We start from the raw sequence: 20,598 nt of genomic DNA on the forward strand, positions 1-20,598 counted from the left end.
TGCGAGTTTGTACACACACACCTCAGTTTGCCTCTGAGCTGCTGTGACTTTGTTAAAAGATCATTTCTTGCAGACATAATTTTCTTATCTGATCTAAAGTCAGCTGGGCGGTGTTCAGTTCGTGCTTAAGGTGCGTTCAAGTGTCCCTTGGAAAAATGCGAATTGATCAACAGCAACGATACTACACCGTCCTGTGATTTGTTCCTTAGCCTAGCAACCAGTCTACTGGGACCCACGTCAAAGACCATTTAGTGGTTTGTTCAGCCTTAATAAGTTACAACCTGTGTTTAACAGAAACTTGACGGGGAAGCTGTTTAATGTAACTTGATCCTAATCCTCTCATTATTGTCTAACTGTCTGTTTCGAAAGCTTTTCCAGGTTTTTTTCTTTTAAGTATACTAATAGAATTCATGGGTTACATGCTTGAGTTGGTTTTAACGTTATTAACCACAGGCACGCTGGACTGTGTGTACTCTTGTTTTGTTCAGTAAACACCTATCCTGGAAAAAGCACAAGGATCGCTGCTGAATGGACGTATTACGACATATCCAGTAGAGTGCATGTTTTTGCTTTTGTGTAAGTGCAATTAGAGCATTTTCCACATTGAGAACACCCAGAGGAAATCTTCCACAAAGGCATCAAAACCCGCTAATTAAATACCCCGAGAACCGGTTAACGCCTCTTTATTTCCTGAACCCAACCTAGGATAGCATTAGCAGGAAGATATCAGTAGTGTGGGTCGCTATTAAACTTTATATATATTTATATATTAAAAAATAGGATTGGAGTGTAAACCTAAACACTAATGATTTGTTGGTGAGACGGGATTGCGGAGTTTCCGTGGTGTCTCCTGAACGCAGCATCACGGACCTGAGGACGCCAGCCCACGACTGAGACAAATAATCCAATCATTAGTCCAGTGACGGCGCAGATGTCTTGGTTTCAGTATCTGAGGGATGACTTCACCCTGAGGCCGTTTGAGATTCAGCAGACACAGTGAGTATCCCCGCAACGGCTACAAGCTTTCCCGGCCAACTGTGCGTCATCTCTGGGACTCTTCAGCTTTGTTTTGCCCGGAGATGGAGATGTCTGATTGGTAGTAATCGATACATGTGCTTGTTACAGTGTGCCGGACACGCTGCTGTGCTTGTTTGTGTGTGAACTGAATTAGTTGAGGGGATAAAACGTTTTATTTTAGTTTTTCCTCTTTGGGCTCTGATTTGCAGACAGCACTGTAGGTGGGCTGTAATTATTCTTTGGAGTTCCTGAAGTCCTTTTACTTAGTTTTTATGTATTTTTTGTTTTTTGCTGGTGTTTCAACTACATTCTGTTTTGGATTAGTGTATAACGTTGGCTAAACTGGAAGTAGGTTGGTGGTAATCCCCCTAAAAATCAACTTTGGTCAGGCACTTTTTCCATCACATGATTTAACACCAGCAAAGCTGTTCTGGTTCTTCAAAGATTGCCACTTGTTGTTATCTATTGTGAAACATTCTGGGAACATTAAGATGCATTTGAGGTTTTAATCTATTCTCCAAGTAAGTTTTCAGTGAACTAGTTTTAATTGGCTAACCTGTCAAAAGGACCCTGGTTATAAGCAGCAGCTGATCTTTTCTCCTTCAGCAGCTCAGTGCCTGTGATTCATCCATGCACCGCCTCCCATGCAAGGTTTCCATATAATTCATTTACTGTAGCCTTTAAAGGCATATTAGGCCTATTGTCCTGATCAGTCACTCTCTACAACCCTGTAGACTTAGTGAGAACACACACACACACACACACACACACACACACACACACACACACACACACAGTGCATGCGTGTGAGCTCAGTGTTTGGTGGAGGCAGGTCAAGGACGGTCCAGATTAAACAGTTATCTTTCGCTGCGTTTCACCACCGTAATCCTGAACACAGACACTGAGTGATTCAGAACAGAGTCATGCTGTCTGTCAGTGTGACTGAATAAATGACACTATTGATCTGAGAACGATGTTGACTTCTGACTGCGTCATTTCTTTGTTCTGGAAGTGACGACAAAGCAGATTCCCATTACACGTCAAAGCGCTCTGAGATCTTGATGAATAATGACGTGGTATCACTCAGTACTTTGCAGTAAATCCAGTTATCACACTGAATGAAGATGCACGAGTTTGTCTGCTGGTTGTCGGATTGAGAAGCTTGGAGAAATAGGCTTCTGTGAGAGTGTGTGTGAACTGTCAACTGTCAAAGTCTTCTTTATTAAAGGTCTGATTAGGTCGTCCATCACTAGGTCACTTTAAAAAAAACAGTTTTTCTTTGTGAGGGAGTGCTGTCATGACAATTCAGTCATTCATAATTTGACAGAACATGCTCCTGTGTGTCTGACTCGGAGTGTAACTGGATGGTCTTTAAAACCTAACTTCTTGCTTCCTGTGCAGCCTGAGTGAGCGTTATCTTTTCATATCGATTATACTTCGGAGGCACGAAATCTTTTTGGATGGTTTCATCTGCCACCCTGCTCATCAAAGTCAGGAAAAACAAGTCCGTGTCAGCTAAAGTCCTGGAAAACCTCTTTAGCATTGAGACAGCCTATTCAATCAAGCATTCACAGGACTTTGCTTGTTCCTCATTTCGTTGTGTTACAGCCTCCGAAAATTGATTAAATTCACTTTTTACCTCAAAACTTTACACACAAAATAATACCCATAATGCTAATGGGATAAGGGTTTGCTTAAAATTCTTGCAAACCTATTAAAAAAATTATGTATATATAACATGCACATAAGAATTCACAGCCTTTACTCAGTACTTGACTGAAGCGATTGTGGCAGGAGTTAGCACGCCTGTTTTTGAGCACTTTTTCCCATTTGTCTTTGCAGAACCTTTAAGCTCCATCAGGCTGGATAGAGAGCATCAGTGCACAGACATTTTCAGATCTCTGCAGGGATGTTCAGGTTCAATTTTGGGCTCTGGCTGAGACATTCAGTTGTCCTGAAGCCGGTCCTTTTGTTATCTTGGCTGTGGGTTTAGGGTTTGTCTTGTTGGAAGATGAATCTTCACCCAGTCCGAGGTCCAGAGCACTCTAGAGCAGGATGTCATCAGGGGTGTCTCTGTACATTGCTCCATTTAACTTTGGACCCTGACTAATCTCCCTGTCACATAACATCTCTGCAGCATGATGCTGCCACCACCATGCTTCACTGTAGGGACAGCATTGGGCAGGTGATGAGCAGTGCCTGGTGTTCTAAAGACATGATGCTTAGCATTCAGGCAAAAGAATTCAATATTTGTTTTATCAGACCGGAGAATTTTGTTTCTCGTGGTCTGGGAAACAACATTCAGGTATCTTTTTGCAAACTCCAGGCAGATTTTCTGGCTGTCTCCTCAGCATTGACTGAAGAGTGACTTCCATCTGGCCACTCCACCATACAGGCCTGATTGGTGGAGCAGTGCAATAATGGTTGTCCTTCTGGGATGTTCGTCTAACGCCGACAGAGCAGTGCTGAAGCTGTGTCAGCGTTAGGCCCTTCTATCCCCGATTACTGAGACTGGCTGAGCGGCTAGCTATAGGAAGAGTCCTGGTGGTTCAAAACCTCTTCCATTTATCAATGATGAAGGCCTCTGTTGGGGATCGATCACTTTTAAAGCCAACCTCGAGTGGTCATTAGAGGAACTATAGTTGTTGAAACTTTCAGGTTGTTTTCGCACTGAATGCCGCTGCACACTGGGCTGGTGTCATGTGGTGGGAATAGAAATGATGGAAATTTAAATGTCATCAGTCAAAACTTTGTATTAATGGACAGCTACACTATAAATAGCTCCATCGGTTGGATTTGGTAGGTATTTTACCGGCTTCTCTAACTTGTTGGGCGAATGTGTGAACCGCTACAGTATTGAGCGACTACATGAGCAGCTATCCCATAAAGCTTATTGAGATTGTGGAAGAATTTCTAAGTTCAATGTAATTTGTCTCTCAAACCGAATGGGATTCATTAAGTTTTTAGCTGATGAGCACAGTAGTTGCTAAATACTGATATCTTTGGCAGCATTTAGCAGTCTGTGTTCAGTCAAAGTGTTGGTTACATACAGGCAGTAATGAGCAAACTTTGGTTTGGTCCTTTAAGAAAGTAAAACGTGTAGTGTTAATGATGGACTTGCCAGGTTTTGCTGGGAAACCAAGAAGCACTTCACTTTGCCATGACAACTGTACCCAAACAAAACCTTCTTTAACAGTTTTAGGGGAAAAACAGTGTGTTGTACCCCAAGAATAAACCCTCACTGCTTCAGTTAAACAAAGGTACCTTTGCTTCTCCTTGAGTTCAGTTTATGGAGCAATGAGATGACACTCTTAAAATCTTCACTCTCGGGTCATTAGGTCATCGGCATTCAGTTATATACTTTGTATTAGTGGCTAAGGGGCCTCCAGTTGCTTTAGTACTCAAAGACACACACGCATGCAATTGATGCAAATAGAGTTGAAGAATAGGGTTTTGTTTTTATCGCCCCATAAAGCTCAGCTGGGGCCTGAGATAGAGGGAAGGAAGACGGGGATCTCCGCTTGTTGGCGAAGTGTGTTCTGTGTAAGATTTCTCTCACACACACCACCACCCAGCACGGCAGGCTAAGGGCAGGAGTATGATTACAGGCCTATTTACATTACAGCATAGAGCAATGGAGAAGGGGGGAGAGAGACTGGCAAGAAAAGGGAAAAAAAGAGGGAGAGGAAGAAGATGGTTTCCAGATGTGAGGTGGAATTCAGAGCAATGTGATTCCCCTCCTCTTCCTCTATACAGGGAGAGATATCTAGATCAGCTTGTGTGCGTTGTGTTGGAGAGAATAGGCGACGCGCAGAAACCACAAACCGGAGGGGAAGGAGAATGCATTGTGCTGAGGGTGAGTGAGGAAGCAGAACCGGAGCCAGCCGAGGGAAAAGGAGCGGTGGAGATGAGGAAGGGGATGGAAAGAATAGAGAAGAGAAGCAAGGCCTCCGGGTTGACCACAAGTCCAGAGATCTAACTTGGGGCATTTCAGCCGAGTGGAGGCTTTTCTGGCATCACGGTAGGTAGGAGGGACAAGCACTGCATGAAAAACCATCGGTCATTTCAGTGAAGACCCCACAGCTGTGCCGAGGGTGGCTCCAGCTTAATGAATGGAGGTGTCCATCACTGATTATATTAAGTTTCATTAAATTAAAAAAGATTCGTTTTATTTTTAGACTCTTGTTTGAAAACATGCTGAACTTATAATTTGCTCACTTCTATCAATGTATTTCATCCCCGATGGATCCAGATGACACATTTTCATATCTCTTAGTTGTTTCTTTGCGAGTCGTCCGTTCTCTCCATCACTGTTTGAGTCTCTCTCTCAGTGGGTCCAGACTCGGGGTCGTTTCAGGAAATACCAGTATCCACTTTTTTCCCCCCCTCTTCCAGGGGAAACTGACCGACATTCCTTGTGCCTCTATAAACAGAAAGCTGTCTGATTCACACATGCTTGTTCACATACGAACATGCACTCGCCATGCCATGATGAGTTGCACTGAGAAATTTGTGTACACAGAGACTCTGGAAACCTACTCAAATGGATGTTATAAATCTCCTTTGGCTGGAGTCTATTTTTCCTCAGAGATTTAGTGAGTTGAGTTCATTTTAAAAGCTGCCTCAGTTGGATGTGTTACTGATACCTGAAAACAGACAGACCCCACATGTAGAGTTAAAGCTGCTCTCATTAATATTTTGGTTTTATGGCCTGTTGATCACTTTAATTGCCTTTATTCCAGTTTTGTTTATATTAATGTAACTTATAGACTTACTGTATACTAATAGTTTAGCACCAGACTTTAAATAAAAACTCAGCAGCTTCATACATCACAAAACCTGAACACGTTATCACTTTCAGGACCTGGTGGAAAACAACACAGAGCTAAAGGAAGAGTGAATATTGGACTTGGATACGTCAAATAGTCAGAGATGCATTTCTAAACAAGAAGCACTCAGAGTGCAAACCTCCAGCAAAGCGCCTCACTCAGGGCAGTATTTACTTTGAAGGGAATAGTATGTATGTATGTTGTATATATTAAGTTTGTTTTCTTTATTCTTCTTAAAGGTACTTTAAGAAGTTTGTAGTGCAGTAAAAATTAGATGAGGGTAACATGACCGATGTCTACTCTGGTTACACATAACAGGTGTTGATTTGTAAATAACTGGACGTGAGTAACCTGAGCTTAGAAATATTATATAGTATTATTATAACTAACAATGCAGCTCTTTCTCTTGATGGTACTTTCTTTAAAAATGTAACACGTTGTGGAGTTAACTTGAAAGACAGATTTGAAATGTAAATGACACAATGGCATCATATTTGGATGCAAACTGTAATGTGATAATTAGATAATGTATAAATAATTATGTCTATATGCTGTCGATAAACACAATGGCAGTAAGTAACATAGATTTAAATAGTATTGTTATCACTGACTTTGAAGAAAGGTCGGAGCTCAAATGTGACATGATATTTCAAATCTTTATGTGTTACTTTCTATATCTATATTCCATTTGTAAGAATCACAGTTTCTAAGTTTTAAGGCTTGTGATCAGCTTTCACCCAATAAATCATTAGGTTGAACTTGAAGACCTCGGCGGAGAAAGCTACATTTGAATGGCTCGTTAACACGACCCCACTCTACACCTTGACAAAGTTTTATCAGAATCATTCAAAACTTTTTGACCTATTGTGTTTACAGACTGAATGACACACAGGCAAACGCTGCCAAACTTTAGCGGAGGTCATAAATGCTGATGTTGTTCTGTGACCGCTATAAAACATCATGGGCCACATACAGCCCACTTTGGACTTAAGTGGGTTGAGTGAAGACATTTAACTCATTCACTGCCATTGACGTCTATAGCCGTCAATTGCAGTGAATGAGTCAATGGGTTTAACTCATTCACTGCCAATGGCTGGCATTGAATGAGTTACCTAAACATTGAATTCCTGAGACGCAAACAGCAAATTTCAACAGTAAATCTCAGTTTTTCTGCATGATAAATGTGTAAAATTACAGAAAAAGTCCTGACAGCTCATTGTTCAGACTGTCCTGTATTTGTAAAAGATAATGTTTTTGGTTATTCACAGAATTTTTAATTTCTTTCTAACCACGGACTGACTGTTTTTGCTTTTGTTTGTTCAAAAAGTTTTTAAAAAGGTCTTTATTGGCAGGAAAAGCTGTAAAAGTTCTAAAAATACAGATAAAGATTCACTCGTTTACATTTTCCAAAGCCTTCCAGTGGACCTGATTGAAGTCTTTGTCGGGCCAATTTTGGCCCCTGTACCTTAAGTTTGACATCCTTGGATTACATGACTCATAAAAGCTAAAAGTAATGCACTGGTTGTTCCAACTAGGGCACTATGAAGGTTCAAATCTCAAATTGTTCATTGTTAACTTGGATGATTAGTAGTTTTATGGTTGTTGACACTCAGTATGGACATAATTTGGTTGTTACCCTAAAAATCACAGAGTCCGGCACCCAAGCCTAACGATAGCATCTCTAACCTTTGACCTTTCGGTGGTGCGAGACTCGAGGTACAGTGAAAAACACCAGGAGAGTATTACCAATAAGCATGCTATTTTCTAAACTTTTGCTGTTTAGTTTGAGGGGCTATGAGTATGAATGGCCTGAAAAAGAGACGATGAATAAGAAAACACAGAAACATTGGGGCCCTACACAGCTTGATAGCCTCCTAATTACTACAGTGCTGTCTGTGCAGCGTTTGGTGTATTGCCTAATCAAAATTGTACATCACTTCCTTTCCTGCTGCCTGGCAGCCGAGCACCAACTTAACTTGTCTAATTGGTTTGACCCAGTTTTTTGTGACAGGAAGCAGACTTTAGATTTCTTTAAATTTTGAGCCTTTTCTTTCTATTTCACTACGGAATCATCCAACGGCACTTTAAAGTTCCTCGAAAGACTTAAAATATGAAAAAATGTAGGTGATAGAATTATTGTTCTACAAATTATGTTTTGTACAACAAATGTGTCAGGGAGAGACACGATTAAAAGAAAACGGACTAGAAATGAATAAATGCACAGACTATACCAGGATGGGAAATCCCAAGAGCCTGCTTCAGGCATCAATCTCAACTAAAGCCAATTCAGCAGTGAATTTATTGGTGGAAACGCCGATTAACCCGTAGATTAAATCGGTGGAAATCCTCCGTCTACACAACTTCAGTCCTTGGTAGGACTTTATGCTAGGGGTGTGTACGCATGAGTAAAGACATTTCCCAACAATCCCAGCATGCTAAAACTGATCTGTGTGTTTGTGTATTATTGTGTTGAAATGGAGCTGTTGAGCTCTGGAACTGATACAGCGTTGCCACACACACACACAGACAGAGTGACTTTTAAAGCTTTGACATGTCTGAAGTGAATACTGAATCACACAGACAGTATTCAGTCTGGGCATGTTGGGATTGAGAAATCTGTTCCACTAACAGCATTACTATGTCAACACCATGATGATTCATGTGATTTGTGTGTTTGTGTCACTATAAGATCACTAGGATAAAAATGTCTGTAGTGTGACAAAAGCAAGACTTTATACTTTCACTCTTATCACTCCGACAACATTTTTAACTGTTTAAACATGTAAACACATGCTCTGTTACAGATAACGGCATACAGCTCCTAGTTGTTTTGATATATAGTGATCTTCTAATGATCATTTTAAAAAATTGGCCTCTTAGCTAAAATTGACTCAGTGTTGTAGCAGGAAATCTCAGGATCAGCCCCTAGTCACTTCACAGCCACTCACACACAGTGTAAGCGCTCTGAGCTGTAGTGGCTGATAGTGGTTAAGCTTCCTACTTATAGCGATTAGCTGCGACAGGCTGTTGCGCGACCGCTAGGCCTCCTACTGAGATGCAGAGAACATTGGGCTCTGTCCTTTTGTATTTGAAGGACACTGAAATGCTCCACTAATTTTTAAACCCTGACATGTGGTCAAATGTATTGTAACGGAGAGTTTATGGTTTAATTCCAGGTGATGCCAGACTGCTAGCATAACTTAGCATAAAAAATAGAAACAAATAGCTTAGTAAACATACCAGCACTAAAGTAGCCCAGGATATGAAGTCAGGACATCATCATTGTGTGTAAATGACCACAGATGATGTGTTAAACATGGGTGTACCTACTGTGGTGGTACAGTTCTGTTTTGAAGGCTTTTTTAGGATTAGCAATGTCTCTGTGTTTAAGGTTAAGCAGCATTTTCATTCACTAAAGCAAGAAAACTAAAGCAAGCATTGGTCGTTTTTTTTAATTGAAATTAACTGTACTCCAAGTCTTCTTATTTGTCTGACTATTGTATTTAAATGGCTCTAAAGGTAGCAAACATGGTTGAAATTGGCATAGGTGAAGCCCCGTAGATAGCTAGCAGCTAAAGCTACTGCTGAAGAAGCCAAACCCTGCTAATTCAAAACACTGAGCCTTGATCTATTAGATGGTATTAAAGATGGATGCAATTTCTGTGACAGGTTTTAGTCGGGAAGTCCGGTTTTAAAGATGACCATTTTTTTTATTATTGCTGTCTTGATAAGAGACTGTGAACCTGCATCCTCACCAGCTAACAATTTGTCCGTCACAGCTAAATGGTAAATGGAAATGTAGCGCTTTTCTACTCTAGTATATTCAAGACGCTTTATACCTCATTTACAACTATTCATAGGAGCACTTTTTTCTGTTCTAAGTGTCTTTATCTAACATTCGCGCACACACTAACTTCAGTATCTTGCCCAAGAAACTTTGGCATGGATCAGGGATCAAACCACCAACCTTCTGATTCGTAGATGCTCTACTTCTTGAGCTAGGGAAGTCTACTTTTCTGAAATGCAAAATGACAAAAAAAATACACAAAATCAACTTAATAGTTTAATTAGTAAAATTGAATGGGTCACCAGGAAAGAGTTTACTGAAATCAAGTTTGAGGGCCAAAGTGTTTTTTGCAACCACCGCTATCATCTGTTGGTGGCTATTAAAAAGAATGCAGGTTAAGGCACTTACTTGTTTTAAATATATTTTTTATTATTTGTGGATATAATTACCAAAAAGAACCAAAACTGTTATAAAAAGGGAGTAAATCGGCCATTTACGAAACCACAGTTTCCATCACTTCCTCTTCAGATTGATTTCTGTTTTTCTTTATCCAGTCCTGGAGCTTGCTGCTTGGAATTTACATGGTGACTAATGAGGTTCAGCGGTGAAGACTAGTAGATTTTCTTACTTTTTTACGAGAACTAGCTGGCTCCAGCTTCATATTGGACAGACAGGACAGTGGCATGTTTGTGCCCAGTTTAAACATTTCTTTAGGTTTGGTCTTAACCGGCTGTATCAATATAACAATTGACAGTGATTTGTAATCATTTGTCTTTAGGGTTAACTATGAAGGCTATACTGGATATAAAGTGTGCTGTTACTGCAAATAACAACACACTTTATACTTTGCTCACTGTCTTTATGGGGAAACATCTGAGGTAATATTAGTAAAAGTAAACATTAACAATAAACCACTTGGCACTCACTGGTTAATTATATCTAAACAGTAGAAAGAGACGGTGAAGGATAAGGTCGTGGGGGGAGTATCTTGTTCACACATGCCTCCTCCCTCCCTCTCTCCTCCCTCTTTATCTTTCCTCCCTCTGTGCTTCAGCAGCATTACCAGTCGTGGTGACTGGGAGGAGAGGAGCAAAGCATGCAGCAGCCAGTCAGTCATTTATAGTTCATTGTTTTCATCACTGCATTGTACCACTCAAAGAATTTGTTCTTCTTTTGTGGGACGTGGTCGTTGGGGGAAGAGACGTTTTCCTCTCTCTCTGGTGAATTGTTCATTTTTAAAGGGCGATTCAGTTTTTCTAACTCTATTTTTGTGCTGCTTGCACGATATTATGATCGTCCCACTTTGGCTGCAGTTGAATGCGAGTCTTGGAGTGGTTTAGACTGGCTAGCTTTGGTGCTTTTCCTGCCAGATTTATGAAAGGAGAGAGGTCAGTATGAAATTTGACTTCAGTGGAACTCAAAAGTGGGAGGAACCTCAGAGGATGGTTTGACTTGGAGGAAGGCGATCTTCTCTTGTGGAGTGGCATCTTTTCTACTGCGAAGAGCGAGAAGTCTTCATTATACAGGGGCAAAGGAAGACAAAAACCTCAAGTTTTTGGGTTTGAGAGCTTTAAATTCATAGACCAGAAGAAACTGGGCATCATCGGGAAAACGCACAAATCACGTTTTGGCTTCATCTCATCGTTATACCATGGCAGGGATGTACGGATGCTTTAAGGGTCGCAAGTAAGTTTCAGTTGTAAAATATTACCTGAAGATTGCAACACCTTGTTCTTGCATCACACGAGGAAAGAAAAAAAAACAAAAAACTGGATTGCTCACAGATATTGCTTCATCAAACTGCTCACTCAGGTCATCAACACAGTCTCTGCAAACCTGTGTCACAGGATATGGGTGGTGTCGGCCCTTTTCACGGGATTTGTCATTTTCAGTGTAAAACTCTATCATAATGCAGACCGCTGACTGCTGCTAGTACCACAAAATGTGTTTTCTTTGTTGCGCTCCACTCATTTTTTGCTTTCCACGGTATGACTACAAGTGTATGCAGCAAGAAAAATAAAAACTCTTAGAGTGCACTGACCTGCATTTGTATCCTGCACACCGTCTTTTAATGCAGTGGTCAAATCAGTCTGTATTCTTTTTGTCACCACAGTTAGTGACTCGCTTGGGAACAAACGGTCAACTGAGTAACTCGCAAGACGGGTTTTGACTGGAAGTCAGTGATTAGTCCGTAAATCTGAGTCAAACTCGCTTTTGTCATGTGTGCTGTAAACTACAATCAGGTGGATGAGCATGATTTCCTGTATGTTTTCCTGGAACAGGATCAGTTCATGTTGTTGCTCATTAAGGTTTGATGCTGCATAGCTGTGGCCGTGTTAAGAGTTTTTTCCTCATTTAAATTTGGATGCATGTTTCTGTTCTTGCTGATTGAAGTCCTCTGTGATTTTAATGCTTTGAATTGGCTAAATATAGGACACTGGGCTTGGCAGTGTGATTGGACCACAGAGGCTCAGCATAATGAGTGCCTTTAGCTTTTTGACTACAGTAAAGTGTCTTTTTTTGTAACAGAGCTGTGTAGATGTGGTGCTGGTTACACTGATACCCCCTTCAACTTTCTTTGTCTTTGTCCTCCCAGCCTCATGACAGTTGAACAGTGAAAGCTTTTACAGCCGCCTGAGTGGAGCTTGAACAAATAGTGTGTGTGTGTGTGTGTGTGTGTGTGTGTGTGTGTGTGTGTCACACACATACAACACTGAGCAAAAATCTTGAGTCTCTCCTCTTTTCTTGTTTTGCCAGGAAAATGGGAAATGAGTGCATCCAGCTTGATGAAAGGTGTGTAAACATCAGAGGTGGCAAAAGCATCCTGTAATTAAGTAGAAGTACAGATTCAACTTCATGTAAAAGTAAAAAGCACAGGCTCTGAAACGTACTCAAAGAAAGTAAAGGTAGCTCCTCGAAGAACGTTTCTACCTCTTATTTTTATGAAAAGCAAACTGAACCTTGGGCTATATTAAATTATTAAATAAAAAAAGTAGATGGGAAACTAACTTTATTTCAGTCTAAATTGTCACTCAGGTAAGTAGAACATGAGCAGGGAGAAAGAAGGGAAACGGAACAAAAAGCTCTATTTTCTGTTGTCTCCATTGTAGAGGGTGACTTTGCCTCTCAACATGAAAATGTGTAGGGAAGAGTTTACAGTGTTTTCAGCAGGTGGAGGAACCCTAAAATCAATTGTACTGGCTCAGTATGGGGAGCCATTAGATTCTCATGTACAGGCTGTGGTCAGCTGACCTGCTGCTACTGCTGCGCTGAGTTTTACTTATCTTTGTGTCAAAAGCTGTTTCATGAGTTGTCCTGGCTGATTTCCATCTGATTTCCACCCTCTACACCAGAGGCGTCAAACTCCAGGCCTCGAGGGCAGGAGTCCTGCAGGTTTTAGATCTCACCCTGGGTCAACACACCTGGATCAAATGATTAGTTCATTACCAGGCCTCTGGAGAACTGCAAGACATTTTGAGGAGCTCATTTAGCCATTTGAATCAGCTGTGCCCTTGAGGCCTGGAGTTCCCACCCCTGTTCTAGATGGGTTCATATGAAGGTGGAATTCAGTAAATGAATCTAAGGATCATCAGTTTAACTTCAAATTCATCTCTGCAACCCTTTTATGTAACCTAACTCTGACCATCAGCACTACAGCCTCTGTGCATCACTCACATGCTTTAAATCCATCACAGTACAGCAAAGTAACCTGTTTATCCTGTACTAAACAGTGTTTTCATGCAAACTTCAAATAACACAGTCTACCTCAGTTTGTTTTTTAGCAGGTAAAAACTGGTCAGAAAAATGACTACTCAAGTGAAGTAAAGTAACGAAGTAGGAATACTTTGTTACTTCCCGCCTCGGGTAAACTACATGTAACAACAGTCTAAAAGGCAAAAACAGTGTTTGTGCAATTTTAACAAGCTTGCCGATATTTAGTCTGGGTACCTTTTTTTTATTCTTCAACAACCTGAACTCTCTTAGGCAAAGTTTCTTGTTATTTCTTTAAGTAGTCTTTGAAAATAGTTCTCCAGGCTTCTTGAAGGACATTTAAAGCTCTTCTTTGGATGTTTCTGCCTTTTTGTTCTGTTCTTTGCTAACATGATGCCACGCTGCTTCAATAATGTTGAGGTCTGGGCTCTGGGGAGAAGCTTTTTGCTGTCAGGTATGCTTTTACTCCCTTGGCCGTGTGTTTGGAGTTCTTGTCATGTTGAAAACTGAAACAGTTGCCAATCAGACACTTTCTAGGTTGTATTACAGGATGATTAAATATTTTCTGTTTATAATCCCATCAATATCGCCACCACTGGCTGAACCACCAAACCATGACAGAGGCTCTATTGTGTTGTACAGATGACTGTAGATACTCACTTTGTCTCTCTTCTGACCTCCTTCATCCATATTGATGAATTTGTAGCTTTTCTTAAAGATCACTTACAACTTAGAAATGGGGAAAAATGAGAAAAGACTTTTGTACTATATTTTATTCAAGTGCATTTTGGCAGAATGCACTAAATTAAGGCTGAGCCTGCATTTAAATTGAAGTCATGAGATTATTATTTCAGTCAGGGCAAATTGAAGCATTTGGTATTTAAGTGGCTACAACAGCATTATAGTTGGAGTACTATTGGATGCCCTGTATATTTTAAACCTTTTAAATGTTTCCGACTTCTATGGGCTTTCAGCTCCCCCGCTGACCCCAGTAGGCACCCCCGTCCTTTGGCACCCACCAAGGCAAGGGAGCCCAGGCCCATCCAGACCGGGGCCTACGGCAGCAGGACCGCCCAGCCCCCACAGGACCTGGGGCAGCCCACCTGACCCCACTGCAGAGGAAACTTTACCCTAACATTCAATCATCTCCCAGACTGCACAAGACAGTAGACACCCAGGTTAAGTTTATTCTCCACCTCTCCTGTGACTCTCTCCCACCTGCAGAGTGGACTCCTGCAAGGATGGAACAAACTCCCTGTCAGTTGAAGAGCCCCCTAGTTAGGCCGATGCACCAGTGGCCCCCTGCACCAGGGCTGAGCCCCTGTGCCCCCACCCGCCCACAACCTCGGCGACACACTAACAAGGACCTAAGCCCCCAAGGCCCAGCCAGAGCCCTAGCACGGAGGCGAAGCACCCTGTCTGTCAAACCAGAAACCTTTTTGTGGCTAATATATCTCTGCGGTTAGTAAGTGAAGCAAAGCTAATGTTTAAATCTCCCTAACCCAGATAGTTTTTTGTTTAAATCTGATGTCATTTTCCAGTTTGGCTCAGCAGTAGAGTAGAACTCCACAATAAAAGTATCAAAGCTGATGATAAGGTATATTCTCATTTTCCCACCAGTCCCCACTGGGATTTTCTGGTCCAAGACTGATTATGCAACTACTGCAGGTTGAGTTTGTATAGAAGAAATGGTGATGCAGCTGGAAATGAATGTAGACTGTGTAGAGTGACTGAAAGTGTTTGGTCAGTTGCTGTCTTGAGTCCATGTAAGGCTTGTTGCTAAGAGCACTGACAGATGAGGAAAGGAGATGGAGGAGAGAATGTGGCAAAGAAAACGAGAGCCGGATGTTGACAGGAACCTCCAAATGCAAAGGAGTGATTTCTCAATTTGAACCAAACCTCAGGGTGAAAAACATTTTGCAGTTTGTTGTTTAAAAGTTTTTTGGTTTTTTTGGTTTTTTTTAAGTCTGAACCACTCAAACTCCAAGTTACATAAAATCAATATCCCTACATTTTATGCACCAGCCTTTAATTTGGTAACTTTCAGAGTTATGAAGTGACCTGGATGTGATCGCAGGTCCAGTTTATTTATTTTTTTTACAAAGACTTGTGTTGCAGTTGTGGCAGTAGCAAAGCAGGGACGAGCATATATGTTCTGTAGCAATAAATAACTGATCAACATTCAGCTGCCTTTTAGTGCCTGGTGAATGGATTCAAACACCAATGTCTTGTCACCAGTGTTTATTTTCTGCTTGATCACTTTGTTTCAGATGAATGCAATTTTGGAATAAAAAGCTAAGCTGTCTTCTGACTTATCTGGGACTCTGAATTGCTTTGCAACAAGCAGTGTCTTGTTTTATTTCAGTCATTTCAAATGAAACCACATTTTGTAACTGCCACTTCATACTTCATCTGCACTGTCTCCCAGTAGCTTATTTTTCAGGCTCTATGTTTACATAAACTGAAGGCTTGGGAATATCAGACATTATGTTGGTGCTCCTCTGTGATATGAGCACGCAGAGCAGTGCAGCATCATATTGAGTGTTAAAGGTCATTGTAGTTCGACGGCTTCTTATAATGCTTGATGGGATTAAATCGTGACTACTTGAATACTAAATGCATTGCTGGGAATTTCAAGGTTTGTGTTTGGGGGCAGATAAAGTTAGACAGACTGTTTTCATTATCTTTAATAGGGTTTCCCACTGACAACCAACCAACAGCAATATTTTTTATTTTATTTTTTTTGTCTATTTTGTGCTGGAGACCAGTCAAGATACTATTTAAAGCTGTTATTTTCTTAGTAGCTGACAGGCTAATACACAGCGATATCAGCGTGTTAGCACTGGCTAGCTAATGTGGCATGGATTTCCAGTATTAAACAGCACTGTAACCTGAGACCATATGCATAGAGGTGTTGCAGTATACTGGTTTTGAACTTGATGAATAGTAAATGGTACACCGCTATGGTTAAAGGCATGGTTATTGTGGCTCTCTTCCCATTCACTGAGATGCTACTGAAAGCAATCTGTATGTTTAATGGCTAATGGATTCATTATACAGTAGCTGCATCTATTTCTAGAATCACTTTTCACAACAGTCCTGCCAAGTCACTCGGCAGGTGCAGTTGGGCTGGAGACGGATAAACTCTTGAGCAATTTATTTTAATCAAGTTTGTTGAATTTTGTTTTGCTACTTTTCACAGCATGCCGAGCATTTGCGCTAATGCTAGCTTCTTCATAAAAAATGTAGGTACGTTGTTCAGTTTTGAGCTTGACTTTAATGAGTACTGAATAACTCTGACATTTTTTTCTCAATGGTTTTCCTAAACTTGTTTTAACATCTGTCGCCCAACACCTTTAAACCAGAAATTGTTTTGCATTGCAAGGGTAGGTCACAGCCACATTCTTTGGAGTTCAGGAGTAAAAATTCTTCTCGGTCACCTTCTCCTGCTGATCGCGCAGGCGTGGACTGGCTGAATGGGTCAAGAGGAAATACCAAAGTTTTAAAGGCCATGTTCCCAGTTAGGTATGCGCAGCTAGACAAGAGACTGGGAATCGCACAAAGATGGAGAAAGGAAGGGATGGTGAGATAATGAGACGAGAGGTAAAAAGAATGAGGAGAAAGGAGGGGTAATGCATTGATGATGTGGAGCTGTGTTATCTGGATGCATTCTTTATACATTTTTCATGTCCTTTTATGGCCCTTTGGCTCGCATTGAGCGCCTTCGTGTAACAGAGATGGGTTAGACAATAACAAAAGTCATGTAAAAGCTCTTTAACATCTGGGAAGAGGGCAGTGGGAGAATGGAAGATGTTTATCCTACGAGGACGTTGCCTTTTTTCCATGCTGTTCCCCTATTAATCTTTTATTAAATAATGCAGACAAAGGCATGTGACAAGATGGCAGATCAAACCAGACTGTACCCTGTGCAGTGTGGGATGGGGCATCAGACCCAGGAAGAACTACTGCTTTATCTATCCCGTAAAGATATTAAAGTCTGAGCAGCACAAACACACCAGGCCTTCAGACACTTAATAAATTTAGTCCTTTCTGATAAATGAGAGTCCTTTAAGATAAATGAGAAAACTCTAGAATTGTAGAACCTGTAGACAGTAAGGTTATTGTAAGCATAAAGACTAGACTGACAAACATGACTTCATGTGGTCCCTGCCAAAAGACAAGATACAGCATGTTTCCTGAGCTTTAGAGGTGCTGCAAGGCTCATTTTCTAACCTTTTTTTTTAGCGGTTCATCCATCTTTGCAGTCTTCATACTAAGCTGAGCTATCGTGTGTTGGCTGTTGCTTCGTGTTTACTGTGCAGATATAAACATTCACTCAGTTCAATGAGCAGAGTGGCTGGGCCTTTGCTTTAGCACTTCCGTTTAAGTATTTAGATTAATTGCTGTTGTAAGCAGTGGACTTGACTTCGGTTTTGCTCCACAAGACTTTTGCATTAGGCTAAACATCATAATTTGCGTTTCATTTTCTATTTTGTTTCAGTTGCATTGTCTTCTACAAGTCATTGTCCTCAGTGAAAACACTTGCATTGTTGAAACTGGTTCTGCTCAGTGACGAGTGTATAGAGCTCAATGACAAAGCTTTGTGAGTACAGAGTTCTGTGTAAAACGACGTATTTTCTCCACAATGCTGGAACCCTCTCCAGCTGTTTCCAATAAAAGAACATTGTTTACTACAGTCTCTATAATTTGACCTCATCATTAGTTTTCATCTAAAGCAAAATGCTATGATTCTTCTTGCATGTGCACAGAAGAGAAAAATAAAGGAAAAGGCAGATTTAGCCACAGGCATTAGCCTGATTTAAACCTCAGATATTATAATTCTCCACAGTGAGTATGTGCATGTCTGTCTAAACCACGTCAACACGATTACAGGTCATTATAACGCCGTGCTGATGACAGCCATGACCATTGCCATGGACCATTTATCTCTTTAGAAGCTGCAAGGACTCAAAAATGAACTGACTAGATTTTGGTGGTCAAAGGTTAAGATCACCATGACCTCAAGAAAACCACATTTTTAGCTGTAGGTTTAGGATAAAATGAGCATAACATGATTAAGTGAAAACATCAGAAAGGTCAAGTCAGGACAGACAGGGATGTAATATGCATCTTGTTGGTTAGCGTATAACCACAAGGCAGTAATTCTAGTTTTAAAAAAGCAGTAAATGTACACCACCACAGATTGCATGCTTTATTTTGTGCAAACACAGTGAAGTTCCCATGCTGCTTCTATCTGTGTATACAACATGGCAGTCTGCAACTTATCTGCGCACAGCGCTTCATCCACTCGGCCAAGTTTATCATTTCAGCTGCCTGGAAAAGAAAAAATTCCTTCTCTTCCCTCGCCGTTCTGCCTTGATTCATTCCTGCATCTGTCTTATTTTTTTTTTTTTTCTCTCTTTGTGGAAATTGAAGGCTTTCGGCTCGTCACAGATCCACTAACATCTTATTCCCTCGGCCAGCTTCCTCCACTCAAGCCTTTCATGTTCTCCTAAGGCTCGCTTTGTGTCTCATACAGTATAGGGAATGTCGTTTTTTAGATTTGCTGGCTAAGCACCTAAAAATAGCTTCTTTTTTTTTTTTTTTTTCTTTCTTTTTTTTTCTCTTTAGCTTTTCGTGACGGATTCCACGCTGTGTTGAGTCGGTGGTGATCCTGCTCAAGTCAGAAGCCTGAATATCGTGCTAAGAATCGATCACAGATATTGAAACTTGCTCCAAAAATCACTGCAATCATTTTGAGTCGTCTCTTTATCAATTTGAATTGTTATTTAAGAGTTGGTCTATATTGCCTTCCTTAAAAAATAAATAAAAGGAATTCAGAAATGCTGAATTCAGGAGGAAATACCAGCCCTCTGCTGATGCTCTGTGAATGAACGCGTCTACTTCAGGGGCTGGAATGTAAGGCAGAAAACAAATTTTCATTCATAGACACTGTTAACTCATTCAGCTCTAACAGCCGCCGCGTGACTCTGGTTTAGCTCTGCTTTTGCTACGTACAGCCGCACAGCTAAGGGGGTTGTTCTGTTTGAGGCTAATGGAAGTCCCTGCTTTAAGTCTGTGGAGACAGACCATTACAAGAGTCCCTCGAACAGACACAGTTGCAATGACAGAAGCCTGGTTTCAGTAGTGTTTAGCTTTGAAACGCTACACTTTGCTAAGCTTCTAGGCTCCGTCCCTTCACTATGCAGAGCCTAATTGCTGTTTGTAATGTAATCAGGCTGATATTCGCCAGTTTAACTGCTGATTCACAACAACTGGGCCCAGAGCAGGGTGGATTTGTTTTATGTAAGACCTACAGCAACTTACAGATTAGATTAGTCCTTTCAGATAAATGAGAGGCTGTAACACAGACAAACAACTTCGGAATCATGAGTGGGTTATTAATCACATCAGAAGCTTATTTTCTGAGTCAGTACCATTGAATGTCATTGTTGACAGTAGCCAATTAGTCAGCGCCATAAGCCTGTAGTGTAATGAGTCTCGTAACACTGGATCCATTGAGAGATTAAAGCTGGGCGATATTGGATTTGCGTTACGTCAGAAGGACAGAAGCCACATGGACAACACCCGGCTGGAGTCATCGGAGCTTACTGTTGAACTCTGTGGGCACCGCTCTCCACAGTTATCTATATTTAGTTACTTCTGTATAGCTTACAGTGACACTATGGTCTCCACACAGCTCCTAGATGAAGTGTTTTTGCTGTGTAATCTGGGCTCTGTTCAATCCCGTTGTCATAGCTGAATTTGGTCAGGGTTCGTCCACACCAGCAGTTTACAGTATGGCTTTAAAGTATTCTTTTGTGTGTTTTTAGAAACAATCTAATGACAGACAAATGTGGACATGCTTACTGTGTGCGTGCTCACTCTACGTGGGTGCTAATAAGGTTATTTCAGGTGTCTAATAAAGGCAAACTCCCTGCTGGTCTGAATACCTCTTCGTGCTAATCCATTGTTATGTAATAAGGTACACACACACACACACACACACACACACACACACACACACACACACACACACACACACACACACACACACACACACACACACACACACAGTCCTTGTCAACCATCCATAGAGTCATGCACTTCCAAATAAAGCTAATTATATATTTGAGAGTGTTTGCACTGCATGAAAGTCAGGCTGCTGAAGGATAAGTATGAAACAAGAATAAGTTAATGAACAGCTGACAGAAGATTCTCATGAAGCAGTGCAACCTTGGGGGGAAAAAAGCC

General features: G+C 41.0%; 1 protein-coding gene across 7 annotated transcripts in view; it reads left to right on the top strand.

Annotated features, from left to right (window-relative positions):
* Positions 1-856: 856 nt before the first annotated feature.
* The window catches only part of LOC147337562 (uncharacterized), a 47,069-nt gene continuing 27,327 nt past the window's right edge, over positions 857-20,598 (top strand). For 2 of the 7 annotated variants that reach the window (XM_086306176.1, XM_086306184.1), the window contains exon 1: positions 4,818-5,038. Coding sequence is in view for 5 of the 7 variants with exons in the window: in XM_086306132.1 (XP_086162258.1) it covers positions 11,285-11,319; positions 12,391-12,426 (71 nt within the window). In the remaining 2 variants the exon portion in view is untranslated. Of the gene's footprint in view, positions 997-4,817; positions 5,039-10,684; positions 11,320-12,390; positions 12,427-20,598 lie in introns of those variants that run through there. The other 5 variants (XM_086306158.1, XM_086306167.1, XM_086306132.1 and 2 more) reach the window with 4 other exon arrangements.

This window comes from Aulonocara sp. 'chitande type north' Nkhata Bay, linkage group LG2 (genome assembly GCF_057382095.1).
Source record: "Aulonocara sp. 'chitande type north' Nkhata Bay isolate Kocher_YH1m ecotype deep benthic linkage group LG2, A_spYH_male_GT1.1, whole genome shotgun sequence".
Classification (NCBI taxonomy): Eukaryota; Metazoa; Chordata; class Actinopteri; order Cichliformes; family Cichlidae; genus Aulonocara; species Aulonocara sp. 'chitande type north' Nkhata Bay.